This window comes from Carcharodon carcharias, chromosome 4 (assembly GCF_017639515.1).
Source record: "Carcharodon carcharias isolate sCarCar2 chromosome 4, sCarCar2.pri, whole genome shotgun sequence".
Taxonomy (NCBI): domain Eukaryota; kingdom Metazoa; phylum Chordata; class Chondrichthyes; order Lamniformes; family Lamnidae; genus Carcharodon; species Carcharodon carcharias.
The window spans coordinates 19,249,033-19,271,371 of NC_054470.1; the positions used below are offsets into that span (position 1 = coordinate 19,249,033).

Genomic DNA, 22,339 nt, shown 5'->3' on the forward strand with positions numbered 1-22,339 from the left:
CCGCCATCTTCTATCAGCAGACCAGCAACAGAATCAGAGCTCTATCCAAGTTTTAAATTGCCTGGCCCTCATCTACACTTTTGTACTAGAATGTCTGAACTTCAGTACCAGTCCCTACTGCAAGACTGATTAATATCTACATGCTTCTCCTTCTGTGCTGTATCATTCTATAATCCTCACCATTGCATGACAGACCCATGTTTTAAACACTTGTAAAAAAAAAATCACTCAAAAGGAGAACCAAATTCTATCAGAATAAGGATCAACAATGAATAATTAATGCAGGATAAACTTTTTGTATTTCAAATTTTATTTCAATAACTATTGTTCCTGGTTAATACAAAATTTGTAAATAAATTATAACAGCTGCAAAAGTGAACAGCAAAGAGCAGAAAACACATGCATTGTTGTGCACAAAACTAAATTTTACAGAGTAGCAAATTAGTTTAGGTTATGAGAAGTTATGACAATGCACGACTAATGAAGCCATGACCATAGCCTTGATCTACGTTTATGGAACACATTGGCAATTTCCAAAACAGCTTCCCTCAAATTCTCCACCTCGCATCTCGAAAGAAAAGCAATTGGTTTAAAACATACATTAAAAGTAAAAAAAAAATCATTACTTACACTAGATACATAAAATGTATATAGGATTCAACAAAATGGCACAATATGGATGGCATCTCTCTTTATATATACTTTCCAGGAGGTAGAAATTTAGAATGTTAAGATGAATCAACACAAGTTTAGAAGGGCACAATATCTTGTTCCTTCTATTGCCATTATCCCTAACATTTTGCATATTTATTCTTCTCATCATACTAAATTTTCAGGTCAGTTCAGATTTTGTGTCATTTTTCAGACATTTCTATGTACTATACATGTACTCTAAATGTACTATACAATTTTTTTTAAAATTTAAAAATCAATGCATCCTGCTAAAATATTGCCAGTCCTGAATGTTTGAACAGGAACATTTGTTTCACCTAATGTTATTTTATCAGAGTGCAGAAACCTTTGGGTCTCAGAAGTCATATAATTTTGGAAATTAAAACAGCCTGAAAAAAGATCAAAGAATTAAAAATACTAAATTGTAAATTTTGTCTGCGGTTGAGAAAATTCACCGCATCAAGTTCGAGCTAACTTAATTACTGTCGTGAAATGTTATAGATCCATCAAAACAAAAATAAGTAAATATCTTTTTGATCACTATGTTAACAATACATTGATATGGCATTATACATTTGGCTTAATAGCATAAATGAACAGCCTGTAGTACTGCATGCTAATCACAATACATTTAGGTTTAATTTCCACTGGTAGAATATTCCACTAGACTTTAATATTTCTACATCATAATTATGCACACAGGATATGAACCTATTTTCAGATGTGCTAATGAGCAATTTTGCATATAACGTAACTAGGTACCAAAAATTATTCTGGACTACAGCGCCAGTGTATTGATTTAAAGAAATATTTCCCATACAAAAACAAATTATACTGCCTTTTTTTTATACAAATGCATTACATCCAAAGCAACATTGTGTAGGCAGGCCTCAAAAGATAAAAATGATGCATAACACAGTATTTTGCAGCAAACTTAAGACTGCTTAGAATAATCAATGTTAATAAAATTAATATATTAAATAGTCGGAGTCTTGAAAAAATTGGCAAATCTGTCCCAAATTGCATTCTGATGGAATGGAAAAAAGAAATTATTTCAAAGTGACATATCTACTGCATAGCAGTATCATGATCAACAGGCCATTAAATTATCATCGCACTTGCATAATTTTTTGAAAAGAATAAGTCTAAAAGCATTTTCATAAAAGTTTTGATTTTAAAATTGTGACCGTCCCCATGACAAATTAGTTGATAACCAATTATAGTTAGAAAAGTTCCAAGTTCTGGAAACAAACACAATTTTCTGAATCTGATAAAGCTTTTATGCAGAAAATGAAAAGTGATCTATCAACCCCATTTTCTAGAATAATACACAAAATCTACATCATTACCATCAAGTACATTTACCATCAAGTACATTACCCAATTAATTAAGGGGAAAAAACAAAAATCCATAAAGATTATCTGACATTAAAATGAAACTAAATACAAAAAGTTACATTATCAGTAATGTTAGTATGAAGGGCTATATTGTTGGCCTGATTGTAGTAATAAAGATTACACAATTTTATGAAAAGCTGAAAATATTATCAAATCATCCAAAGCCCATTAAGTCGCTGTATTGTGAAGCTAGGCTAACTTCTGAAGAAAGGTAGCATACTAAATTAATTTGCTTTGGCTAGAGCTCATGGAATTTTCAACCCAGAATCTTATGAAATTGACATAAGTTATACAATTGTTTCTTTTGAGTTCCTTTTCATTGGATGGAGACCAAGAAGCAATTGTTGAGAAGATGATGCAACCGACGACTTTGGGAGAAGCAGCATTACTCTTTGATTGGTTCGACGCCACTCATTGTATAATCGATAGTGATAACGGAATGAAACCTTGTGGATTTAAAATAAATTCGGTATGAATAAATTTCCTTCATACCTCCACGATACAAATAGCTAAAAAAAGTTAAACATGAAACATTGCACCCAGAAAGTGTTAGACAAAATGAAAACTGTTACTCCTTAGTCTAGTTAAAGAAAGAGTTACTTTGAACCAACTAATTTCCATTAAATGCCATCAGTTTATTTAACAGTACGTTTTCAAAAAAATTGAATATCCCATCATCGTTTTATGACTAAACTGAACGGCTGAAGAAATATTTCAACTAAATTACTATTGAACACTAGGACAGGAGGAAGAATATTCATTTAAAACGATCACATTTCAGGAGTGGTTTCCTCATTTAAAAAAAAATCGTATGCTTCTTGCATCTTTTCCGCGCCCCCCCACCACCCCCGCCAGTTTTTAATTCCAGCACCAGAACTGTTCTTGCTCTCCAGCAAAGCCTCTCACATTCTGTGGCACCGAGGCAAGTTTCTGAGACAAGAACAAAAACAGAATTACCTGGAAAAACTCAGCAGGTCTGGCAGCATCGGCGGCGAAGAAAAGAGTTGACGTTTTGAGTCCTCATGACCCTTCAACAGAACTAGGTGAGACAAGCCTAACTAAACTCTGACATCGTTGTAGATTTTACTGTAATCATGTTCAAGATTTGGGTACATTGCAATATCTGACTTTTCACCTAGCCAGAGGAAACAAATATTTTTTTCCCAGTGGTAATCAATATCTGGGCCTGAGAGAAGGTCATAGACTTGAAACATTAACTGTATGGCCCTCTAAGCACAGGTGCTGCCTGAGTTACTGCATGTTTCCAACATTTTGTGTCTTTAATTCAGGCTTCTTGTCAGTACTTTGCTTTTTTGTACCAATATCTGGTGTTTGAAATCAGGAATGCCATTATCCATTGGGGAGGCGGTGGCACAGCAGTATTGTCATTGGACTAGTAATCTAGGGTCCCAGGGTAAAGCTCCATGGAGCTGGGTTCAAATCCCACAATAGCAGATGGTGAAATTTGAATTCAAAGTGAATTCAATGAGGACCATGAAACTAATGCCCTTTAGGGAAGGAAATCTGTCACCTGGGGCACACAACTCCAGATCTGCAACATTGTGGTTGACTCTTAAATGCCCTCTGAAATGGCTTTTCAAACCATTAAAAAGCCAAAAAGGAGTGAAATTGATCTAGGTACTAGAAACGGCAACGTAAACTCAGCCCTGTCGATCCTGCAAAGTCCTCCTTACTAACATCTGGGTTGCTAAAACTGGGAAAGCAGAGACTAGTCAAGCAATAGCCTGACATAGTCATACTCATGGAATCATATCTTACAGATAACGTCCCAGACACCACCATCACATCCCAGGCTATGTCCTGTCCCACTGGCAGGACAGACCCAACAGAGGTGGTGACACAGTGGTACACAGTACAGGTGTCCTGGGAGTCCTCAACATCAACTCTGGACTCCATGAAGTCTCATGGCATCAGGTAAAACATGGGCAAGGAAACCTCCTGCTGATTACCATGCACTGCCCTCTCTCAGCTGATGAATCAGTGCTCCTCCATGTTGAACACCTCTTGGAGGAAGCACTGAGGGTGCCAAGGGCGCAGAATGTGCCCTGGGTGGGGACTTCAATGTCCATCACCAAGAGTGTCTTGGAAGCACCACTACTGACTGAGTCCTGTAGGATATAGCTGCTAGACTGGGTCTGCGGCAGGTTGTGAGGGATCCAAGAGGGAAAAACATATTTGACCTCATTCTCACCAACCTGCTTGCCACAGATGCATCTGTTTATGACAGTATTTGTAGGAATGGCCACCGCTCAGTTATTGTGGAGATAAAGTCCCAACTTCACATTGAGGATACTCTCCATCATGTTGTGTGACACTACTACCATGCTAAATGGGATATATTTCTAACAGGTCAACCTTGAGGCATTGTGGGTCATCAGCAGAATTGTGCTCAACCACAAACTATAACCTCATGGCCTGGCATATTCCCCCACTCTACCATTACCACAAAGCCAGGGGATAAACCCTTGTTCATAGAAGAATGCAGGAAGCATGCCTAAAAATGAGATGTCAGTCTGGTGAAGCTATAACACAGGACTACTTGTGTGATAGATAAGGCTAAGCAATCCCACAACCAAACAGATCAGAACTATGCTCTGCAGTCCTACCACATCCAGTTGTGAATGGTGGTGGACAATTAAACAACTTACTGGAGGAAGAAGCTCCACAAATATCCCCATCCTCAATGATGGAGGAGCCCAGCACATCAGTGCAAAAGATAAGGCCAAAGCAATTGCAACAATCTCCAGCCAGAAGTGCCGAGTGCATGATCCATCTCAGCCTCCTCCGGAGGTCCCCAGCATTACAGATGCAAATCTTCAGCCAATTTGAATCACTCCACCTCAAAGAAATGACTGAAGGCACTGGATACTGCAAAGGCTATGTGCCCTGACAATATTCCGGCAACAGTACTGAAGACTTGTGTTCCAGAAATAGCCGCGCCCCTACCCAAGTTGTTCCAGTACAGCTACAACACTGGCATCTACCCAGCAATGTGGAAAATTGTTCAGGTAAGTCCTCTACACAAAAAACACGACAAATCCAACCCAGCCAATTACTGCCCCATCAGTCTACACTTGATCGTCAGTAAAGTCACGGACGGGGTCATCAACAGTGCTATCAAGTGGCATTTGCTCAGCAATAACCTGCTCACTGATGCTCAGTTTGGGTTTTGCCAAGATCACTCCTTACAGCCTTGGCTCAAACATGTGCAAAAGAGATGAACTCCCAGGTGAGGTGAGAGTGACTACCCCTGACATCAAGGCCGCATTTGACCGAGTGTGACATCAACGAGTCAAAGGAAAACTGGAGTCAATGTGAATCGGGGGAAAACTCTCCGCTGGTTGGAGTCATACCTAGCACAAAGGAAGATGGTTGTGGTTGTTGGAGATCAGTCATTTCAGCTCCAGGAGATCAGTGCAGGAGTTCCTCAGGGTAATGTCCTAGGTCCAACCATCTTCAGTTGCTTCATCGATGATTTTCCTTCCACCATAAGGTCAGAAGTGAGGACGTTCGCTGATGATTGCACAATGTTCAGCACCATTCGTGACTCCTCAGATACTGAAGTAGTCCATGTCCAAATACAGCAAGACCTGGACAATATCCAGGCTTGGGCTAACAAGTGGCAAGTAACATTCGTGCCACACAAGTTCCAGGCAATGACCATCCCCAACAAGAGAGAATCTAACCATTACCCCTTGACGTTCAATGGCATTACCATCGCTGAATCCCCCACTATCAACATCCTGGGAGCGTTACCATTAACTAGAAACTGAACTGCATTAACCATATAAATACTGTGGCTTCAAGAGCAGGTCAGAGGCTAGGAATCCTGTGGCAAACAATTCACCTCTTGAATCTCCAAAGCCTGTCCACCATCTACAAGGCACAAGTTGGGACTTGCCTGGATGAGTGCAGCTCCAACTACACTCAAGAAGCTTGACACCATCCAGGACAAAGTAGCCTGCTTGATTGACACCCCATCCACAAACATTCACTCCCTCCACCACCGACACACAGTGGCAGCAGTGTGTACCGTCTACAAGATGCCCTGCAGAAACTCACCAAGGTTTCTCAGACAGCACCTTCCAAACCCACAACTGCTACCATCTAGAAGAACAAGGGCAGCAGATAGATGGGAACACCAGCACCTGGAAGTTCCCCTCCAAGCCACTTACCATCCTGACTTGGGAATATATCGCCATTCCTTCGCTGTTGCTGGGTTAAAATCCTGGAACACTCTCACTAACAGCACTGCGGATGTACCTACACCACATGGGCTGCAGCAGTTCAAGAAGGCAGCTCCTTCTTGAGGGCAATGAGGGATGGGTAATAAATGCTGGCCTAGTCAGTGACGCCCACATCCCATTAATGAACAAAAACAAACCTGTCACCCCTTTATATGTCTGTTGACTTGCAACTTGCTAATTCATATGCATTTCACACCTTGAATACCACATGTGCGGTTGCACTGTGCAAAGTGTCAAATGCATATCTTAATCTAATAGAGCTGAGAATATCGTATCACTGCCATAATTTGCATTCAGAATGCTGGGCTTCGGTAGTTTGGATCAAATAACAGCTTCAATATAACTACTAATCGTTGGCAGGAGGAAAGGTGCAGAAGAGTCAAAAATGGCAGGAATAAAACTGGTGGAATTGCTATACCCGAGCACTTTGGGAAAGTCCCATCTGTTTTTAATGTTCTCAATGTTCATATTGCAAGTGAAAGGACTAAAAACTCTAGACAAATATAATCCCAGTAGTTTCCTTGTTAAATGGGTTAGAAACAGAGTTTCCTATGCAGGGCATAGTGAGACTGCAGAGCCTACAAATACAGATGCAGCAAAAAAACCTGCATCTCCAGTGCCTTTTATGTAGGAAAACATCCCAGGATGCTTCAATGTGCTATAATCAAACAAAAAGTTGCAACAGCCTGAAGGCAGAAATAGTGAGATAGGTGCCTAAAAGCTTGGTTAAAAGAGGCAGATTTTAAAGGAGGAATTTCAAATCCATGAAAAGAAGAGACGAAAGTAGAGAAGTTTAGGGAGAAAATTAATGCCTAAAAGGAGGAAAGTACAGATGTGAGTGGTGGCAGGAAGGGGATGGGGGATGCACATGAGGCCAGAGCTGAAGGAATTGAAAGTTCTCGGAGGGTTGCAGGACTGGAGGAGGTCAGAGAAAAAGGCTGAGTGTTGAAGCCGTGGCAGGATTTGAACATGAGGACGACAATCTTTAAAATCGAGCAGTGACAAACCAATGCATCAGAAACTAAGGATAATGCACTTCAAAGTATCTTCTGCCATCAATTTCTTCCATATTTTTGTTTTATGTTGTGCTGGGTTATGAACAGATATTAAAACTTACCAAAGCAAATCTCTCAAAACTACCCCTTCCTGTGAATAGAATACAGCACAAAAAGGGGGTACGATGTTTCTCATTTTATGGATAGTCTTCATTGAGTCATGCAGCATAGGTAGAATATAGGAAAGTGCAAAATAGCTTTTGCTATGTCTGACACTTTGGTATTAATAGCATAATTAGTGATTAAGAACATAGGGGTTATAGTAGTCAGAGAACATCTATGTTAGAGCAACGATTTAAAAAAAATTGTTACTGTACATAAAAGGGTTCCTTGGAAACTCTGTCACTGCAACAATTAAGTGGAGGAGATGGGTGCATATACTGACTCATGGAAAATCTTTCTACAAAATAGAACACATTTATGTTCATGATGACTGCTTCATTACTGTTTGTTTCAATATGTTTAATGATGAATATAATATTTTGTTAGATCTACCATTCTGTTCAAACTATAATGGAATGATTCGCAGTAAATGGTATTTACAAGGAAAACATAATTCATACTTACTAGAGTCCAAAATAGATAAATAGTGAAGAGTGCAACAGTTAGTGCAATGAGTCCAACTGCTTCTAGGCGGCTGCTGAAATGTAGATGGTCCACTGCTCCCCGCAAACACAACCAGCCAGAGACTGTGGCCAGAGGGGTTATAAACAGGAAGCACACAATATCGCCAAACAAAGTCCGCTTCTCATGTTGTGGGCCTGGATTTCTTAACCACTGGGTGGGGTGAGAAAGGGAGATAAAAAAAGGCAAAACATTAATCATGATTTACTTGAGTGAAGTAGTCACTCACTTTCTCTTAAAGAGACATGTCTAAAGTCAAGTTCCCTTTTTCTGAATCCCTCATGTAATTTTTATTTGTGGGTCCCCAATCTCAATCCCATTCTATTTAGAAACATACAAGTTTTGAGCTTAATTTCACACTTCCTATTAAACATTCTGATATGTTGCACTGAAATTGGATCCTCCATGCATAGATTTCACAGTAGTTATTCCGGGACACACATATTATAAGCAAGAACTCTAGATAAAGGAAATTGCTCTCCTGAGTAGGTGCTGAACAAGAAAATAAAACAAATTAATAGTTAATGTATTATTTTCCAGAACACTGCAAGATCATACTTATGCACACAATTACCAAGTTTCCAAGCAAAATAACTTTGTGGCACCATTTTTTAATCCTTGGAGTGCCATAAAGAGTAAGAACTTACATCTAGTTATAGCATCTTTCTGACCTCAGGACATCCCAAAGTGCTTCACAACCAAAGAAATACCAGGACTCCTCCTTAGCTCTTCTTCAAAAAGTGCCAAAGGATCTTTTACATTCTCCAAAGGGATCAAACATGATCTCATCTCAACATCTCATCCAACAAATATCACTTTTGTAGGTGCAGCACTCACTCAGAACTTCACTGAATATCAGGTTATATACTAAAGTCAGGAGGGCATATCTTTAGAGGTGAGAGTGCTCCCTCTGAATTTAGACTGAATAAATTTATGTATCTAGGCACTGTGATTTCAGAGACACCAACGAACCTCTTCCTGGGAAGAGTGCCCTGCAGTCAGCATCACAGTGAAGCAGTCTGGGAAGAGCATCCTGAAGTCAATTCCTGTTGAAAATAACAAGAGTGACATCACAAGACAGTACGAGAGAGCAGCGGTGAGATCAGAACCAGCGTGAGTGCGAGGAAGCTTCAAAAAGTGACATCAGCACAAAGGTGAGAGCTGATTGGTGAGTGGTGTTTTTCTCCAGTTTAAAATAGATTAAGCTAAGGAAAGATATGGATTCTAGTTTTTATTTAAAGAACATAAATAATTTAACATTTTTTAAACTGTATTTAACTTAAAGTAAGTGTTTTTTCTCAATTAAAGGCATGGCAAAGCAGCTCAGTTCCATGTTATGTACCACCTGCAACATGTGGGAAGTCCTAGATGCTCCTTGCGCTCTGACTGACCACGTGTGCAGGAAGTGCCACCAGCTGCAACAACTTGAGCACGGAGTTTCGAAACTTGAGCGGCAGCTGGAGGCACTGAGGTGCATCCGTGAGGCTGAGAGTTTTGTGGAAAGCACGTTCTTAGATGTGGTTACCCCACAGCTTGGGGAAGTGCAGACAGAGAGGGAATGGGTGACCATCAGTCAGAATAAAGGTGTCAGGCAGGTAGTCAGGAAATCCCCAGGGTGCATCTCGCTCAAGAAACGTTTTTCTGTGTTGGAAAATGGTGAGAGTGATAGTTCCTCTGGGGAGTGCAGCCACGCTCATGGCACTGTGAGTGACTCAGCTCCACAGCAAGGTGGGGGGAGAGAGAAGGAAAAAGAGGGGAAGAGCAATAGTGGTAGGAGACTCGAAAGAAAGGGGAACAGGCAGATGTTTCCGCAGCTGTAGACGTGACCCCAGGGTGGTATGTTGCCTCCCTGGTGCCAGGATCAAGGATGTCGCTGAACGGCTGCAGGGCATTCTAAAGGGGGAGGGCAAACAGACAGAGATCATGGTACACATTGGTACCAGTGACATGGGTAGAAAGAGGGATGAGGTCCTGCAAGCAGAATTTAGGGATTTAGGAAGCATATTAAAAAACAGGACCTCAAAGATAGTAATCTCTAGATTGCTTCCGGCGCCACGTGCTATTGAGTATAGAAATAGGAGGTTGGTCCAGGTGAATGCGTGGCTGGAGAGATGGTGCAGGAGGGAGGGTTTTAGATTTCTGGGACATTGGGACCGTTTCTGGGGGCGGTGGGACCTGTACAAGGCAGGCGGGTTGCACCTGAACCGGAATGGGACCAACATCCTTGCAGGGAGGTTTGCTAGTGCTATTGGGTAGGGGTTAAACTAACTTGGCAGGGAGATGGGATCTTGAGAGGAGGTTCAGAAGGAGGAGATGCAGAGTCAAAATTAGGAGAGCAAATGAACCTGGATGGTACAGAAGTTACAGGCCAGTTAAGGCACAAGGGAGTTTAGCAAGGTTGGATGGTATTTATTTTAATGCAAAGAGTCTGACGAATAAGGCAGATGAGTTGAGGGCACAAATTAACACATGGAAGTACGATATCACTGCTGTCACAGGGAAGGAGGTAAAAGAGGAGGGTGTATTGCAATATTGATCAAGGAATCAATTACAGCAGTAAGGAGGTATGACATCTTAGAAGGCTCCTCAAATGAAGGCATATGGGGTAAAACTAAAAAGCAAAAAAGGAGCAATCACATTGCTGGAAGTGTACTATAGGCCTCCAAACAATCAGAGAGAAATAGAAGAGCAGATATGTAGGCAAATTTCAGAGAAATTTAAAAATAATAGGGTAGTAATAGTGGGGGATTTCAACTCCCCCAACATTAACTGGATTAGTCATAGTGGGATAGTTTTAGAGGGGGCAGAATTCTTAAAATGCATCCAGGAGAGCTTTTTAAGGAGCTACAAGAGAGGGGGTAGTCCTGGATTTAATTTTAGGGAATGAAGTTGGGCAAGTGGTAGAGGTATCAGTGGGGGAGCATTTTGCAGATAGTGATCATAACTCCGTTAGATTCAAGGTTGTTATGGAAAAGGACAAGGATGGGCCAGAAATCAGAGTTCTAAATTGGGGGAAGGCCGATTTTAATAAGATGAGATATGATTTGGCCAGAGTGGACTGGGAGCGGCTACTTTTAGGTAAATCTGTGTCAGAGCAGTGGGACTCATTCAAGGAGGAAATAGGGAGAGTACAAGGCCAGCATATTCCAGTAAAGATAAAGGGTGGGACCAACAAATCCAGGGAACCCTCCCTGGATGTCAAGGGATATACAGGATCGGATAAAGAAAAAAAGGGAGGCTTATGGCAGATACCGTGGGCTCAAAACTGCGGAAGCCCTAGGAGGAGTATAGAATATGTAGTGGGAACTTAAAAAAGAAATTAGGAGAGCAAAAAGGGGGCATGAAAAACCATAGGCAGGTAAAATAAAGGAAGATACAAAGTTATTTTACAAATATGTTAAGAGTAAGAGGATCACGAGGGAAACAGTAGGGCACATTAAGGACCATTGTGGTAATTTGTGTGTGGAGCTGGCAGACATAGGTAAGGTTCTAAATGAATACTTTGTGTCACTGTCCACAAATGAGAGGGATGATGTGGGTATGGAAATCAGTCAGAAGGACTGTGATATAATTAAAGAAATTAGCATAGAAAAGGAAGGAGGTTCTAAGTGGTCTGGCACACTTAAAATTGGATAAATCTCCAGGCCTGGATGAAATGTATCCCAGGCTGTTGAATGAGGCAAGAGAGGAGACAGCTGGGGCACTGGCAATAATTTTCAATACCTCTCTGGCCACAGGAGAGGTGCCAGAAGACTGGAGGAGAGCCAAGGTGGTACCGTTATTCAAGAAGGGAGGAAGGGATAAACCAGGGAACTACAGGCCAGTCAGTCTAACCTCAGTGGTGGGGAAACTATTGGAAACAATTCTGAGGGACAGAATTAATCTACAGTTGGAGGGGCAGGGATTAATCAAGGGCAGACAGCATGGTTTTATTAAGGGGAGGTCATGTCTGACCAATTTGATTGAATTTTTCGAATAAGTGACCAGGTGTGTAGATGAGGCAATGCATTTAACGTACTCTACTCGGACTTCAGCAAGGCTTTTGATAAGGTCCCACATGGGCCACTGATAATGAAGGTAAGAGCCCATGGGATCCAAGGCAATTTGGCAAATTGGATCCAGAATTGGCTGAGTGGCAGGAAGCAGAGGGTGATGGTTGAGGGGTGATTTTGTGACTGGATGCCTGTGCCCAGTGGGGTTCCACAGGGATTGGCGTTGGGTCCCTTGCTGTTTGTGGTATATATAAATGATTTAGACTTGAATGTAGGATGTTGATCAGTAAATTCGCAGATGACATGAAAATTAGTGGGGTGGTAAATAGTGAGGAGGGTAGCCTTAGATGACAGGAGGATATAGACGGATTAGCCAGATGGGCTGATCAGTGGCAAATGGAAGTTAATCTGGATAAGTGTGAGGTGATGCACTTGGGCAGGACAAACAAGGCATGGGAATACACAATGAATGGTAGGACCCTGGGAAGTACCGAGGATCAGTGGGACCTTGGTGTGCATGTCCACCGGTCCCTGAAGGTAGGGGGAGAGGTAGATAAGGTGGTTAAGAAGGCACATGGGGTACTTGCCTTTATTAGCTGAGGCATAGAATATAAGAGCAGGAAGGTTATGCTGGAACTGTATAAAACGCTGCTTAGGCCACAGCTAGAGGACTGTGTGCAGTTCTGGAATCTGCATTATAGGAAGGATGCAATTGCATTAGAGAGAGAGTGCAGAGGAGATTTACCAGGATGTTGCCTGGGCTAGAAAGTTTTCGTTGTGAGGAGAGATTGGAGAGACTGGGGTCATTTTCCCTGGAGCAGAGGAGATTGAGGAGGGACATGATTGAGGTGTATAAAATTATGAGGGGGCATAGATAGGGTAGACAGAGAGGAACTTTTCCCCTTGGTGGAGGGATCAGTAACTAGGGGGCATAGATTTAAGGTAAGGAGCAGGAGGTTTAGAGGGGATGTGAGCAAGAATATTTTCACCCAGAGGGTGGTGGCAATCTGGAACTCGCTGCCTGAAAAGGGTGGTAGAGACAGAAACCCTCAGAACATTTAAGTAGTATTTGGATGTGCACTTGTGGTGCCATTGCATACAAGGCTATGGGCCTAGTGCTGGAAAATGGGATTAGAATAGTTTGGTCCTGGTGTAGACTCAATGGGCTGAAGGGCCTTTTTTTGTGCTGTAGACCTCTATGACTCTGACACATTTGACTTCTAAGCATGTTAAAAAAAGAACTGGTCATATCTATTATATGACAAGGGCAATTGTTATGTATGGGCTTTTGATTGGCTTAATCTGATCTTTAAAAACAGGTTTTTAGAAAGTTGTTCCCAATGGAAGGAAGAGTAAGAAATATTTTGAAAGGGTCAGAAAAGATGCAGAATATTAATAGAAATTAAAATTATTGTAAAATTAAAGTTAAATATCAGAGGCAGAAAATGCAAAAGGAAGTGAAAAGTGGACTGGGGAAATGACACAGCAAGTAGAATTTCCCATAGCCTTGAAAATCTTTCCTTTTTGAATATATATCCAATTTCCTTTTGAAAGATTTATTGAATCTGCTTCCAATATCCTTTCAAGCAATGCATTCCAGATCATCAAACTTGCTGCATAAAATAATTTCTCCTCATTGCTCTCTGGTTCTTTTGCCAGTCACCTTAAATCTGTGTCCTCTTTACTAATCCTCCTGCCAGTGAAAACAGTTTTTCCTTATTTATGCTGTTAAATCTCTCAATTTTGCACACCTCTATTAAATCTCTCCTCAACCTGCTCTGCTCCAAGGAGAATAATCTCAGCGTCTCTTGTTTCTGCACGTAACTGAAGTCCTTCATCTCTAGCGTCACTTCCAGTAAACTCCACCACCTCTCAGATTACTCTCCCTCTCTACAGTTCTCTCGGTTGTTGTGGTTCTCTACCTCACCCTGCACCTCTTCCTCTGCTTCTTAAGCACCTTCCTCACTGGTGTTCTTGCATTCTCTGCCTTCCCATCTCTCTGTATACTCCTGGACCCTCGTCTCCATCCTGGAATGTTTCTTTTTAACCCACTCTGTTTATAACATACTATTCTTGTCTTTGTGCATCTAGACTTTCTCAGCCTTTCCACATAAATTCGTTGTTCTGATGGCTCGATCAGAGCAAATACAATTCTACAAGATATCCATATATTTTAGAAACAGACATCCTACTTGGTTGGTCATATCATCATTAAGTGATGCAAAAACTTTTTGGTAACAGGCATCTGTAGTAACAATTTCTCCTTACCTACTCTATCAAAACCCCATACAATTTGAATTAATCTATTCAACCTCCTCCTTTACTTCAAGATGATAAATTCCTATATTCTCTAATATTTCCATATAACTGACATTCCCAATATAATTCTGGTAAACCTCCTCTACACCCTCTCCATCCCTCAAAATCCTTCCGAAAGGGCGGTGGCTGCAATCAGACACAATGGGCAGAGTTTTGCCCTTGATGGGCGGGCGGACCCCACCGGCTCGGCAGCGGGCGGGCAGCCGTTCGCCACCGCCAAAACGGGCCCCCCCTCCCGCCATTTTAAAGCTAGCCGCTTTAAACGACAATGTCATATGAGATGGGACATGTTAATAAATATCACAAACTTTATTAAAGTTTTTAAAAACAGACATGAAACCTAATCCCACTGGTGGATGAGGTTTCATGTGTTTTCAGAAGCCCGCTGGGGCTCCAGGCCTCGCCGCCAGCCTTAAGGTTGGACGGGCAGGGCCTTTAATTGATTTAACTACTCTGTCAATGGCCTCAATTGGCCATTATAGGTCGGCGGGCGGACAGCTGATTGCGCTGTCCCCCCAGCCTTCCTGAATATTTAAATGGGGAGGGATGACGTTGGGGGTTTCCCCCCGATGTCATCCTGCGTCAGTTTCACATCGGTGAGCGAGCCTCGCCCCCAACTGGCCGACAGAAAAATTCTGCCCAATACTTCACCAGAGACCTTTCTTGCCTTTGATATTCTTAGCTTCTGTTTATGAAGCCAGAAATTTCAAATATCTTTTCAGTACTGTAATAAAGTAATGCTTTATATCAAAAATAACTTTGTTTATTTACTGGCTGAAAACTGCTGATTCAGTTTTAAATGACTGAAACAGTATTCCAGTGACTTAAAACAACAGTTTCTAAGATGGCTGAACATTGGTATCACTGTACCTTACAAACTTCAAAGCCTTTAAAATGGAATCAACCTGCCTGCAAGAACCCATCAAATATAATTACCTTAGAGAAATGTGAATGTGTCACATCTTCTGACCCATTCACAGAAATCCAGACAGCAACTGGGTGGGGAACAAGACATTAGACTCTGGCTGAGGGAGGAACCCTGGTAGCCATAATCTAATTAAGATAAAATTGTGGATCTGGAATCTACTAGCCTTGACCATGTTTCAGTAAAAGGACAGTTTGAGAGAGTGAATCATTTAACAAGCCAACTAACCCTCTTTTGTGTTTAAGACATTACTTTTCTCCAGAGCACAGAACAGAAGCAGAGACCCCAGGATGGGACACTCTTTTTCTCAATCTCTCCATCCAGTCTGCAAGCTTGAATCCTGTCAGCTGTTTGACCATCCACATGCCACAGGCAGCATTTTAAGAAGCAACCAACAGCTGGTGATGCCATAAGGACATAAATTAATCGTTTGTCACCATATTTAACTTGTCTCAATGCCGAATCCAGAGGCATCACAGAACTCAGCCTGAAACCATCCAAGTCCAGTTTACAAGACCCGTATAACTTAAACGTTAAAAAAAAGCTGTTTAATCTGTTCTCCCACCTTATCTTGCACGCATGTGTCTGTGTGTGCACGCGTCTGTGCCTGTCTGTCCGTCTGTGTGCCTGTCCATGCATGCACACTGTCTATGTGCGCGCATCTGTGTCTGTCCATCTGTCTGTCTGTACCTGTCCATCTGTGTGTGTGCATGCAAGTCAGTATATTTATTAAGGGATTAAAGGGTGGCAAGTCCCCAGGACCTGATGGCCTACATCCCAGAGTCTTAAAGGAAGTGGCAGCGGAGATAGTGGATGCATTGGCTACAATATTCCAAAATTCCCTGGATTCTGGAAAGGTTCCAGTGGATTGGGAAAATGCTAATATAACACCCTTATTCAAAAAGCTGGGGGGAGGCAGAAAGTAGGAAACTATAGACCAGATAATTTAACATCTGTTGTTGGGAAATTGTTGGAATCAATTATTAAGGAAGTAGTAATGGGGCATTTGGAAAGTCAAAATGCAATCCATCAGAGTCAGTATGGCTTTATGAAGAGTAAATCATGTCTGACTAATTTGCTAGAGTTCTTTGAAGATGTGACAAGCAAAGTGGATAATGGGGATCCTGTAGATGTAGTATATCTGGACTTCCAGAAGGCCTTTGATAAGGTGCCGCAGAAAAGATTAATACACAAGATAAGATCACACGGAGTTAGGGGTAACACATTAGCTTGGATAGAGGATTGGCTAACCAACAGAAAGCAGAGGGTCGGGATAAATGGGTCTTTTACTGGATGGCAAGCTGTAACTAGTGGGATGCCACAGGGTTTGGTCCTTGGGCCCCAACTATTTACAATCTCTATTAACGACTTGGATTCAGGGATAGAAGGCACTATAGACTATAGGCACTATAGGCACTATAAATTTGCAGATGACACCAAAATAGGTGGGAAAGTAAGTTGCAATGAAGAAATAAGAAATTTACAAATGGATATGGAAAGGTTAGGTGAATGGGCCAAAATTTGGCAGATGGGGTTTAACGTGGATAGGTGTGAGGTTATCCGTTTTGGTCGGAAGAATAAAAAGGCAACTTATTACTTAAATGGAGAGAAACTTCAGAATGTTTCAGTGCAGAGGGATCTGGGTGTCCTTGTGCATGAATCACTGAAAGCTAGTACGCAGGTAATAAGGAAGGCAAATGGAATTTTGGCATTTATTGCTAAAGGGAGAGAGTATAAAAATAGGGAAGTGTTGTTGCAACTGTACAAGGCATTGGTGAGACTGCACCTGGAGTACTGTGCACAGTTTTGGTCCCCTTACTTGAGGAAGGATGTAGTTGTACTGGAGACGGTTCAGAGGAGGTTCACTAGATTGATTCCCGAGATGCGGGGCTTGACTTATGAGGAGAGATTGAGCCTATACTCGTAGAGTTTAGAAGGATGAGAAGAGATCTAATTGAGGCAAATAAGATGCCAAAGGGGATAGATAAAGTAGACGTGGAGCGGATGTTTCCCCTTCTGGGGCATTCTAGAATGAGAGACCATAGTAGATTTAAATCCGACACGAGGAGGAATTACTTTTCTCAAAGGGTCGTGAATCTGTAGAATTCACTACCTCAGAGTGCAGTGGATGCCAGGGTCGCTGAATAAATTTAAGGAGGAGATAGACAGATTTTTAATCAGTACTGGGTTGAAAGGTTATGGGGAGAGGGCAGGAAATTGGAGTTGAGGCCGAAATGAGATCAGCCATGATCGTAATGAATGGTGGGGCAGGCTCGATGGGCTGAACTGCCTACTCCTGCTCCTAGTTCTAATGTTCTTATGTTCTCATAATGGGTTAAGTACAATAAATACTATTCTCTTTCCTTTGTGAAAGGTTGCAAGGAAACCTACGTGTGGATTTTACAGTCACAGCCCATAAACAGTTCAACACCAATTGAATTGGCAAGCACATCCTTATTAAAAAAACCTGTTGTGGCCAAACAAGGAGTGGGAAAAAGAAGGGAAGCATTTTACCTCTCAGCTGATCGTAACAGTACCCTCATCAATTTGCCCTGCCACCTTCAAAGATTCCTGCATGTGAAACCCCATGTCTATTTGCTCTTGCAAACCCTTTAAAATTATACCATTGTTTAAAATAACTTCCCCCACTGTGTCCCCGAATCACTGATTTTCCTTTTCATTAAAAGGCAGAATTGGCAGAAAAATCTTTCTAGACTAGTTTTCTGAATTATATATTCAAAGTTACAATTGAAGCCGCCTCCAACATCCTTTCAGGCTGCGCATTTGCAATCATCACTTGCTGAGTAAATTTCTCCTCAAAGTGATACAGGTCTGAGCAAGTCCAATGCCACCTTGGCCATAGAAGATGTTTGAATGCTTTCACCTCGTGTCACAGGCAGTTCCTTGCAGCAGCACGCAACCCGGTTCCTTACCCTTACTCATGACTATCATAGACCACTTTTTGTGTGATCGAAAGTTGCCCAATAATTTTTTTTCTACTCAATACTCTCTTGATGCTGGCAAGGGTTAGAAACTCACTTTGCAGAGAACCATGGTCAGGAATCCATGTGCTCGCACTTTGTACCAAAAAGCTGTTGACATCAGCTTTGCTCCTTGGCAACTTTCAATGAAAATGGATCTGGAATGGAACTTTGCATTCATTATGATGGATATAGTGCAGGGCTTTAGTAATGTTGACAAGGGCAGTAGGAACCAGGTGGGGTTTGGATTAGAATTAGAATTTAGGTCACAATCTTAATTAGCCAAACAATTAGTTACAAATAACAAATTCAACAACAGTATTCTCACAAGGAATTCCAGTCATTATATAAAAAAAATCTCCAGAATGAGATAGGTTCAGTTAATGGTGGAAAAGCAAATGTTCGACACAAAATCAACCTCGCCATCTCAATTCACTCCTACATATCCTTTTTTGAGCTAACATCAATAACGTGGAAAAAATAATCTATTCAACAATTTTGACATGTCATTTAGCAACCTTTACAGCTTTGTAAATCCAAGCTTAATTTGACATTGTGAGTTTTATGCAATAGATTTGCAATTTCCTGGTGGGTGCAGAATTGCATAGTGTACATGTTGTAATGTTGCACAATTCAGCACAAAAATATCATAAGTTCAACTAAGTGATCTGGCAATACTCGGATTACAAGGAGGAATGGTGTATTTTGAAAATGAAAGCCATTGTGATGTATTGGAGCTTTAAAATTAATAATCTTCAAAACATCTATTAACTAACCATTTAGTTTTGTTTTGATATTTTTTTAAAAAAACAAGCTTACTTTTAAAAGGTGTTACAATGTTTAAAAAAAATCATACAAATGATTGTTTTCCAACTTGGAAATGTAATATGATTTAATCTCTCCATTTAAAAAAATACTATTTGTAAAATTTTGTGCCAAGTGTATCTACATTTCTATTAAAATACATTGGCAATGTCTTTGGGACATTTTCATAGCGGTAATTGTCTAATTCTAGACAATTTGGCTTAATTGCTTATTAATTTGATGAGATTCTAGCCATCATGCTTTTAAAAATGAGGTACAAAAAGCTGATTACCTTTAACTCTTCTTGCTCCCATCTCTACTGTTTGTTGTTGTGAGAAACTGTTTAAACATGAGCCACACCACTTGGAACAATCAGCCTACTAATCTGTGGGATCTGAATACAGTATTGGCAGATATGCAGCTATTAGCCCGGTTTACTTTAGCAATAAAGTTATTACAATTGAAACATTATGGCCGAGGTCAATAACTCCCTCAAGTTCTACGTTCATTTAGAGAAATGACAAAGAAAAACGTGTTAAGCATTTTCTGGTACTTTGCTAGGCATTACGCTTTTTAAAAATATTATTGGTTAATTTTATTAAAATAGTCTATTGCTTTTTCTCTCCATTTCAGGTGGAGTTTAAAAGAGCATGTTTTTCAATATTCTTCATCCTAGGTCAGGCATTATTTTGGCATGGAATCATCATAGCATTTTAAAAAGAATTTTGACAAGAATTCACATGGACAAAGACTAGTCTTTCTTTCCAGCACCCCCCCCCCTACCAATTCCCAATTTGTTGTGATGTCCCTCAGAGTTGAACAGCATGCCTACACTTATTGCCTAGGCTTACATATGAAGAATGGTCACTTATCCATGATATTAAAAACCAGACACTTTGAACTGAATAATTGGGCATTTAAGTGCAGACAAGTTTATGGAACCCAAGAAGGTGCAAGTTTTTCCAATCATCTAAATTGATATTTTTATTTTAGATCAAATTTCCAGACTTGGAAGTTTTCATTCAAAATTGAAAAAAATCTTCTGAAACTAGAGCTTCTCTTGTAGCTATTTAAGGGAATATTCCGGCCATCAAAAAGTCCACAACTGCGATACATCACTCATGTTACATCCTTCGGTACTAGTTTCATTGTTCCTCATGAAATTCTGCACTGCTTTCCTCAAGACAAAAAGCCTTCAGTTAACAATTAAAAATAAACTGATGGAAATTCTTTTATTATGATCCTTATACCCCCTTATACATTCCATCTATCTGTTAGAAATGTTGGGCTTTTAAGATGCGTTTCTTAAAGGTTTGATAAACTGGTTAGAATAATGAGCATCATTCAAATATCGAAGTGATCGTATTCTAAATGTTTGGTAAATGAGTTAATTCAAAGATAAAAGCAAAATACTGCGGATGCTGGAAATCTGAAACAAAAACAAAAATAGCTGGAAAAACTCAGCAGGTCTGACAGCATCTGTGGAGAGGAACACAGTTAACGTTTTGAGTCAGTATGACTCTTCAACAGAACTGATGAAGTCATACGGACTCGAAACGTTAACTGTATTCCTCTCTGCAGATGCTATCAGACCTGCTGAGTTAATACAAAGGTTCATTTGCATTTATAATTTACTGAAAGATTTACACTTTGATTAAGACTTCAATACAAGTTCCTTAAACAAACTTGGATTTCTCAGAACATGGAAAATATTTTGCTCAGTTCATTTAAAAAAACTTTCAAAAGTATTTTGCCCCAACACATGGTGATTTAATAAATACTGTAGATGTTAAATATTTTACAATTAGAAAATAGGGGTAAGTTTAAAAACTACTATTTTTCACTCAGTATGTTTCTGTTTTCTGTCTACTGAATTGACTTTCCATTTTTGTTGATTGTCTTTTATGCCATTGCTCATCATCCCTTTGACTTTACAACAATTATTTTCCCTTGTGATCCATTCCATCTTTGTTCCTTTGCACTTTTCCCCTTCCTAATTGTTCCCTCAACTTATTTTGCAGTCTTTACTTTAGACTTAATTTATTAATTTTTTTGTTTCCTTTCATTGTTTGTGCACTTCTCAATTTCTTTCCTGTTGGCTTCTCTCACACCCACAAAGCCCATGGGAAATTCAAGGACCACAGCCTATGGTGAGTGACCCACATTCCCAATCTGCACAAATACTGTTGGCTTTAGGAAGTAGGGACAAAATAAAAGACACAGTACTATACATATCAGCTTGTACAAATACAGAACAATGCCAGTATGGCTCTTCAGCAGTTTCACACTACTTTCAAAACAGCTAACAAGGGGATGAGTACAGAACTGAATCCAAAGCCAGAATATCCTATGGACAAGAGAAGGAATGCCATTCTCAAAATTATTTAGAGAGATAGGCCAGGGTATTGAGGTTGGCGAGCGGGGGGGGCAGGGCCCGATCGCCGACATGTAAAATGATGTCAGGCGGAACTCCCGGCGTCATTTCAATTTTCAGGTCAGCGGGGACGCAGCTGAATCAGCTGTGCACCCGCCGACCTGTCAACGGCCAATTGAAGCCGTTTAAAAACTAATTGAACTAGTTAATGGACCGGCCATTCCAAACTTAAGGTAAGCGGGCAGGCTGGGAGCCCTGGCAGGCTTCAGAAAAAGCATGAAACCTCATCCACGGGCGGGATGAGGTTTCATGTAGGTTTTTAAAAATTTAATAAAAGTTTGCATGAAAGTGGTGAACATGTCCCAACTCATGTGACACTGTCACTTGAGGGGACATGTCAGGTAAATTTTAATTTTGTGCACTGACTGATTTTGAATTTGGCACCAATCTCCCTGAGGCAACATTTAGCCTCAGGGAGACGAGTACACTCTTTCACGCGCATGTGTGAAAGAACGCACTCCTGGCTGAGGGAATCCCCACCCCCCCAGCCCCTGCCTGCACAGGGAGCGCAGAGCGCTTCCTGGCGGACGTCACGATGGGCAGGCCAATTAAGGCCTGCCCACGTAAAATGGCGGTGCGCCCCCTAATCCGGGGTGCCAATCGGAGACGCGCCTGTACATGCCCGCTCCTGCACTCCTCCACCCCCCCCCCCCACCCTGGATGGGGGGAAAATTCTTCCCATAAAGATTATGTTGACTGAATTTCACCTGACTCAAAACATAATTCAGGGCAATTAGTTAAAGGTTATGGGGGCAAACTGAAAATATGTCCCCATTTTTAAAATGAACACATGAACATAGAAGTAAAAGTAGGCCATCTAGGAGTTCAATAGGATCAGTGAACTCTTGTCCAGCCAGTATTTTGCTT

The 22,339-nt window shown here is 40.9% G+C and overlaps 1 protein-coding gene across 2 annotated transcripts in view; it reads right to left on the bottom strand.

Annotated features, from left to right (window-relative positions):
- Positions 1-289: 289 nt before the first annotated feature.
- Positions 290-22,339, bottom strand: part of LOC121277479 (E3 ubiquitin-protein ligase MARCHF3) — a 99,223-nt gene continuing 77,173 nt past the window's right edge. For both annotated transcript variants that reach the window (XM_041187017.1, XM_041187018.1), the window contains 2 exons: positions 7,961-8,170; positions 290-2,516 (listed from right to left, as the gene is read on the bottom strand). In XM_041187017.1, the coding sequence (XP_041042951.1) occupies positions 2,358-2,516; positions 7,961-8,170 (369 nt within the window). In that variant the 3' untranslated portion in view covers positions 290-2,357. The remainder of the gene's footprint in view (positions 2,517-7,960; positions 8,171-22,339) is intronic.